Source organism: Chaetura pelagica, unplaced genomic scaffold (genome assembly GCF_000747805.2).
Source record: "Chaetura pelagica isolate M959 unplaced genomic scaffold, ChaPel_1.0 scaffold79, whole genome shotgun sequence".
Lineage (NCBI taxonomy): Eukaryota > Metazoa > Chordata > Aves > Apodiformes > Apodidae > Chaetura > Chaetura pelagica.
Window position 1 is genome coordinate 426,470 of NW_009969339.1, and position 7,816 is coordinate 434,285.

At 46.6% G+C, this 7,816-nt stretch overlaps 1 protein-coding gene across 1 annotated transcript in view; it reads left to right on the top strand.

Annotated features, from left to right (window-relative positions):
• Positions 1 to 371: 371 nt before the first annotated feature.
• The window catches only part of TMPRSS6 (transmembrane protease, serine 6), a 17,341-nt gene continuing 9,896 nt past the window's right edge, over positions 372 to 7,816 (top strand). The window contains exons 1-8 of the mRNA XM_010005749.1: positions 372 to 519; positions 693 to 835; positions 1,030 to 1,097; positions 2,101 to 2,285; positions 5,071 to 5,112; positions 6,070 to 6,274; positions 6,612 to 6,748; positions 7,320 to 7,432. Coding sequence (XP_010004051.1) covers positions 372 to 519; positions 693 to 835; positions 1,030 to 1,097; positions 2,101 to 2,285; positions 5,071 to 5,112; positions 6,070 to 6,274; positions 6,612 to 6,748; positions 7,320 to 7,432 — 1,041 coding nt within the window. The remainder of the gene's footprint in view (positions 520 to 692; positions 836 to 1,029; positions 1,098 to 2,100; positions 2,286 to 5,070; positions 5,113 to 6,069; positions 6,275 to 6,611; positions 6,749 to 7,319; positions 7,433 to 7,816) is intronic.

A 7,816-nucleotide genomic window follows, 5' to 3' on the forward strand; every position in this document is an offset into this window, starting at 1 on the left:
GAACACCCAGAGCACATCACACAGGAACGTGTCCAGGCGGGTTTTGAATGTCTCCAGCAAAGGAGACTCCACAACCTCTCTGGGCAGCCTGTTCCAGGGCTCTGTCACTCTCACAGTAAAAAGTTTTTTCTGATATTTGCATGGAACCTCCTATGCTCCAATTTGCACCCATCACCCCTTGTCCTATCACTAGACATCACTGAAAAAAGCCTGGCTCCATCCTCCTGACACTCACCCTCAACATATTTCTAAACACTGATGAGGTGGCCCCTCAGTCTCCTCCAAGCTAAAGAGACCCAACTCCCTCAGCCTTTCCTCATAAGGGAGATATTCCACTCCCTCCATCACCTTTGTGTCACTAGGTGCTCCCGATGGAAGCCGAGGAACAGGAGGAAGATTCCAGCTCCCTCTCAAAGGACGAATCAGAGACTAACTCACGTGGCTGCCTCCGCTATGTGCCCCTGGGGATAGTCCTCCTTTTGCTGGCTGGAGCTGCTGCAGCAACCTGGTACTATCTAGGTAAAAATTCAACCTTTTGTCCCTACACAGGAGGGGGAGAGGGCATAGTCAAGGCAATGCCCAGCCCAAAGCGTGTTAGTGACTCTGGGTGATCTTCACAGACTCATACACAGGGGTAAAACCCTCTGTCCTATATATCACCAAGTTAATCCAGTAGTGTCTTCTGTTGGCAGACTACAGACCGTGGCACCCGGAACCAACCATCCTGCAGTTTTACTCTGGCAGCCTCCAGGTCCTGAATCGCCAGTACTCGCCGGACCTTGGGCAGGTGGAGTCCAGCACATTCTGGTTGGAGTCAGCTAAGCTCCAGAAGATGGTGAGGGCGATTCCTTTACCAGAGCTGGCCCTGAGGCAGTTCAGTGAGTAGACGCAGGAAGGGGTCAGGTGCCCCTCTCCAAGTGACAGACGTGGTGGGTCTGTACAACACGAGGGACGAAGCTTAGGGTTGGCCATAGGTCCTTTGCCACTGTGTCATGGCACAATAGTTATCAGACGACGTTCTCGTTGCAGCTGAAGGACCTGATTCGTGCCACAGAGCTGGGTCGATATTACAACTCGAGCACAGTGTATGCCTTTGGGTGAGTAGCACCCACAGCATTTCTGCTTGGTTGTTTGTGAAAGCTTCCAGTCAACTGCTCTCTGGTTTCACTGAAATCTGGCCATGACAAACTGCTGGAGACCCCACCACAAGCTCTCAGTTAGGCTGGGCAGTGCTGATACAGAATGGTTCCAGCATGACAGATCTGGGGATATTTTGATGTTTATTTTCATCCAAAAGCCAAACTGAGACATTTCTCAGAGAGGCAAAAGTTCAAGAGAGAAAAAATATTGACTGGAAAGAACTGGAAAAAAATAATTTAAAAAAAATAAATAAGTCCAGGCTTACGTTCTTGCATTCTCAGTAGAAACGAAGCAGCTGGAAAATAATTTCTAATTCAAGAAAGTCATGTTATGGCCTGATTCTAGGCACCAGAAGGGAGAGGCCAGAATGCACCATGAAAAAGGTACTCCAGCCAAGAAGTGTGGTCCACGTGGGAATAGGGTAAAAGTGGAATGGGGAAGATGTGGGACTACAGCTTTTCAGGTCATCACAGTAGATAAAGAAAGTGGGAATAACTTCCAAACTGATGTATACATTTGCTTCTGGTGTTTTCACATGGAATACTACACCTCTAAATGTGTCCTTCAGCTAAGGACTTGTCACCACTGGGAGGTGAGACAATCAAGTCCTGAGTGCTTCTTCTCAATCCCTGGTCAGTAGTAATCAAAGGTCACATCGATTACTCATTAGACCAGCCTTGATTAATTATCACATTAATTTGACCACATATGGTCATCACTAAAGTGGCATAAAATGGTTTTCTCCTCCAAAAGGACTGAGCACAAACTAGCACCTTGGACATAGTAGCTCTCCTGCCCTGCTCAGAGTGGTTCCTCTGGGTCACAGCAGTGAGCTGGAAAGTCCACACAGATATGTATGATTTGTGGAAAAAGTGGTGGGGTTAAAGTCTGGGGTTTGCCTCTCCAGTGATTCCAGAGAGGAAGAGAGAGGATATTTAACATGCTATTTTTCTCTATTAGGGAAGGGGCTCTGACCTTCTTCTTCTGGTTTGCCCTTCATATCCCTGAGAGTCAGCAGAAGGAGGTGACTGCTGAGAGGGTAAACACAATGCTCCACCAAGAGCTCTCCACCAGATTCAACAGCTCAGACAGCCTGTCCTACCAGATGGAGTACAGGGTCAACCCAGACTCACTGGTTCTGCTGGGTAAGTACCAGCTGCTCAGCAGTGGGCTGAGCAGTCAGAAATTCTCCAAGAGTTATGAGGTGCTGAAGGGAGTTTAAGAGAAGAGGCCAGAAGTCACTACAGAAGGAGATAGGGGAAACCTGAAAAGTGGAAAAAGAGATACAGATATAAGTATTTCTTCCTGATAGAGGAGAACTGAAGTTTGATTTAGAAAGAAAATAAATCCTTCCTTTGAAGGATTAAAGATTATTGGAGATACAGCTGACCACGACCAGCTAGGTAAACTTTTTTTCCCCCCTGCCATCAGCTTTGGCTTCTGTGGAGTAAAATCTTACACAAGTCATGAATTTGATCAGCTCAGCTCAAATACAGCAAGCAATTAGGCTTTCTACTTTTATTTATGAAAAGACTATTTGATTGAGACAAGAATAAAGGCAACATACCTGAGTCACCACTAGTCTTCCTCTGAGACAAAGAGTTGTTGCCACTTCAGTTGTTGACATAGAGCTCTAAGGATTATTTATCGTTGTCCACAGTGAGGATCAAAGACTGCTTAAAAAGCCAGTCCTACAGAACTGCCCTAAAAAAGGCTTTAGATAAAGGATTAGGGATGTGTCTCTATTCAATACATCCAAGTTCAACGGAACTTGTATTTGGTCTATAAGTCTAACAAGACTTAACTTCCCAGTCTGATCTGATTCCTCTTACAGAGCCCCAAACACCACAGGTCTTAAAATACATTGTGTTTCTTCTCTCTAGAGACTTTCATTTCCAAGTTTCTTCTTCCCATGAAATGTTATATCTTCAAGGGTTTTCTTCTTCGTACATGTCAACTTGCATTTTTTCTAAGATAAATCTTATTTTAATACATCCTACCCATATTTTCTTCAACTTTTCCCTCCATATCTCAATTGTTTTGATTTGGGGATTGGGTTTTGGTGTATCCAAAGAAAATGTGATTTCCTTAAAGTGATTTTCACTCTCTCATCCAGACCATCACGTTGAGATCTTATTCTGAAGCTGCATTTGCATCTCATGAAGACACCTCATCCAGCAGTTACCATTAGTCACATATTTCTACTTGCAATTTGTTTCCAGCACACCAGACCTTATGCTCATCCAATTTAAATTAACTTTCAGAAGAAAGATATCATAATATGCTAAATGTCTCCAAGTCAGTCCACCTAGTATTTTCCCTTTATTTACTCACTTCCTAATGTAACTCATAAACAAAAATGATGGTGCCATTCTTTTAGCCTTTCCCTTTTCCCTCTTATTCCCTTCACATCGGTTTCACTGATTTATTCATTTCAGCAGCCTGCACTTCATTCTATTTTGGAATTAACACACCAGTTGCAGTTTCTCCAGCTCCTTCTGCTTTCCCTGGTCCTTTTCATCTCCCCCTCTAGACAGAAGCACAGTCTAGCAGCTAAGACAAAAGCCAAGAATCTCTTATACAGCTGGGCCAGGGTGACCTCAAGCCAGTGACTTAACCTCTGCCTTCAATTGCTCTGTAAAATTGGAGTGAAAAAATAGCTAGCTAATAGCAAGTCATTAGCACTTAATTGCTTTCTGACAGACTCATTTGCTGGCCTGTTTAGCCCTAAACATTAAGTCTCACTGCAACCTCCCTTAAGACTCAGCTGCAAACCATTGACTAAGGCAGAAGCCCCTCCAGCACTTTGTTTTTACTAACTACTACACTCACCCCAGGACACCAGCTTCCCCTTCCCCCCAAAGAGTATCAGGACTTGCTTCTTACAGGAATAAAACTTACAGTTTTATTACCTTCAGATAAAAGAGTGCTTAGCATCAGCTCAGCATACCTCCCTCACTCCAGCACATGAGCTTCTCTTGGAACCTGCCTTATTGCCTGCAGGATCATCTTTTCCACAACATCTGTTTTTGCCATGACAAAAAACTGCTCAGCTCTCCCCACAGAATTGCAAGCTCTGCGTAGGAGCCACAAAAGACCAGAGCTCTGACCTAGGCAAACCCCCAAAAACAATTCTCACACCCAACTGACCTCACGGTGCCTTTTATTTTGGCAATTATTCCCAGTAGCACCTGATCTCTGGCCACTTCCAGGTCAGCTGGGAGGCTGGAGCAAAGCCCAGGTCTCCTAAAAGTGTTGTCCACCTTGTGGCTCTGTTTTGCACAGATTCGTAGTCCTTGCTGGTGGCTTTCTCTGCATCTTGCTTCTCCAGAGGTGACTGTATAAGAATGTTGAGTCACTCCTCTACCAGCAGTCATCAAAGAGACTTCTTTCCCCACCTTCAGTAACTCCCATACTTTTCAGTGAGGGTCATTCAACTACTCTTGTTTAACTTTTCAGTTATTTAACTATTATTGTTTGACTTTTCAGTGAGGGAGAGCACGGGAGCGGGGAGCAGATGGTGAAGGCTCTGGGAAGGGGGTTTGTGCCCTGTCATGCAGCTGGCAGAGGAGGGGGGTGGCTGCTTGCAGCAATGCCCAGCCCTTCCAGTGGGAAGGGCAAGAGGTCCTGGAAGAGCACACAAAAAAAAAAAAAAAGCAAGGGAAAAAGGCAGAGAAGCTGCTGGTGGGCTGGAAAGCATTAATTGGGGCTGTTGGATTTGGAGCAGAGGCCAGACAGGTTTCCCAGAGAAATAGGGTAGGGAAGGCATGACTGAAACAGGTCTCTGAGAGCAGAGAAGTACCTGGGGGGGTGCCCCATGCCATAGTTGTAAGGGAGCCATTTACATAGGAAGGGAGTCACCACCTGCAATACTAGCATTCAGATACTACCAGTTGTTTTTTTTTTATTTGTTTATTTCCTTTCTGACAGAATCCAGTGTGAAAGACATAGTAGTGCTGAAATCCACTCTGGGTAGGCCACTTTTTCATTTCCTTTTGAGTTTGTGATTTTATGGGAGGGATCTTTACCTGGGACAGAAAGCTTTTTGGCTTCCTGAAGTTGTAAATCCTGGGAAGGAGAGATGAGAATAGTAGCAAGGGAGCAGCAAGTCCTGCTGCTTGGCCAGATCCAAGCTATGTGATGCAGCTATGAGCTGGACTGCTCTGAGCATCCTGACACCCCTGCCCCTGTAGCACATCATTGTGCACAAAGCCCAGCTCCCAGGGGCAGTAGCAGCCACTGTTAGGCTTCTCCCTTTCCTGATGGGTCCTGTCAGATAGCCTGGTGTACTGGTACGATGGTGCTAATTCCAGGCCCCATTAGATTCTGCTGAGTGGGGCGGGTGTTTTCTCAGTGGCTCATTACTGGGTGGACTGTCAGTCATTTAGGAGCCTGTTGTCTCCATGATGTTTGAAGATGCTTTTAGTAATTTCAGTCAGTGTTTTAAGTGATATGGCTGGCAGCTTGCATTAGTTATGTTATCAGAAATTCACTTTTAAGCCGACTTCTACTCAAAAATCCTGATCTGGAAGCCTGCTGAAATTTGGAAACTGGACAAGGGGGTTGTAAAGCCAGGAAGAATATGGGGACTGAGAGGAGAAAGAGGTGGGAAAGAAAACAAAGGCAATGGAATATAACAGTGCTGTGCTGACATTTACAACCTGAAGTAGTATGAGCTTAACCAAGGAAAAGGGGACAGATTATTATAGAGAGAAACTGGGGCAACGGTTCAAGGTGCCACCAAGACATATGTTAAAGTAAACTGAGATCACTGAGATGAGTCAGCCTTTTCCTGAAATAAAGCTCATACTAATATACCAAGTGACATTCTCATACCTTAATTTCCCTTACAACCAACCCTAAGCCCCACTTTGCCCACATTTACATCACCCTGAGCTTTAAATCCCTCTGCCTTTCCCCTGGATTCAGGTTGCTACAGGTACAGCTATGTCCAGGAGGATGACATCCTAAGACTGGAGGGTCCCGACTACCTGGCCTCCAGTTGTCTTTGGCACCTCCACGGCCTGAAGGGCTACATGATCAAGATACACCTGGAGTGGACTCTCCCGGACTGCAGGGATCGCCTGGTTATGTACGACGCAGCCGGGCCCCTGGAGAAGCACCTCATCACCTCGTAGGTAGCTCCTGAGCAGGGTGAGCACAGCAGGGTGGCACGACATACCACAGGAGAGGAAGGTGTTAGACTACAGCAGAGGAAATTCTCTTTGATGCAGAACCTGCCTCTTGCTCATCAGCTGAAGCCACTGATGTAGGATGTCACACAGCCTGCTGTGCAGCCTGAGAGATGTCGGCAGCACCAGCTGCTTCTCTGTTGGCCCTTTATTTGGTTCAGCTAGTGCCTAACCACAGGCATGTGCTGTGGATTACACATACCTCCATTGTCTTTCTTGTTCTTCTCTCCTTTATTTGTAGCTTGCTTCACTCCCACCCTTTTATCTCTTTCCCCTGAGGATCTATGGCTGCAGCCGGCAGGAGCCCGTTGTGGAAGTCCTTTCGTCTGGCCCTGTCATGTCTGTTGTGTGGAAGAAAGCCATGTACAGCTACTATGACCCCTTCATCCTGTCAGCGCAGGCGGTGCCCCTCAAAGGTGGGAAGGCTGGAGGAGAGCAACCATAGACACAGGAAGGAGACAGGTCGTCTCCTACAGCATCACCACACCTAGAGGTGCTCCATCCCCGTTAAGGGCCCAATTCACTTCAGACTGCAAGGGTAGAGATGGTCAGTAAAAAGCAGATTAGGTGTTGCTTCCTCACCTGGACTTGTGCCTTAGCATCTGCCTCAAGCCTTTACAGCCCAGGCTCTGGCAAGCAGAACCTGAGTGACTGCAATACTTCAAGAGAAGACCAAGCTCTCATGCATGGGCAGACCAGATGTGGCTTGGACATCACATTCAGACATACTTGCAGATAAATGTCAATTCAGTGTAGGATTCTAAAGCAGCAATATGCATTACCATTACCCTTCTCAGGACAAGAGGAGGAGGCTAAAATTCTTGCCAGGTAGAAATTGCCTCTTAAAAGGGGATGGTGGGACATTCCGGTCACCTTTTGCATCAAGCCTTAGAGCCCCTTCTCTCCCCCATGACAGGGGAATACATGGCACCCCTAGGCTGAGGATGAGCTGACAGGTAGCAGGGCTTTGAATGTCTGTCTTTACAGCCTGCACAGTGAATATAACTCTGCGGGAGGGCCTGGAGCCACAGGGGAAGATCAGCACCCCACACTACCCCAGTTACTACTCTCCCAACACGCAGTGCACCTGGCACATGACGGTAAGAGCCAGCTCCCACCAGAGCATGCACCCCATCCCTAAAGCAGCACTTCTCACATTAGGGAGGGCACAGCCGGTGATCTCTGTCAGATCCTCATGAGAAGCAAGCAGGGGGGAGCAGGCGGCCACATGGTGGGTGTTTCTGAAGAGGATTGAGTCTAATATTGCATACCAGTGCAGAGATTCCATAGCTGAGGAGGAATCTGAAATCTGGTCTCTAGAGAAGTTCTTCAGGGCAGAACAAGATCACTAGAAATTCCTAGCCTAATTTTTATTTATTACCTTGTTTATTATCATGCTTTCACACCATGGCAAAGCCACCCTGGGCTGCATGGTCCTAGTTTAGAGGATATGTAAATAGACAGCTCTTTCCCCCACACCTACC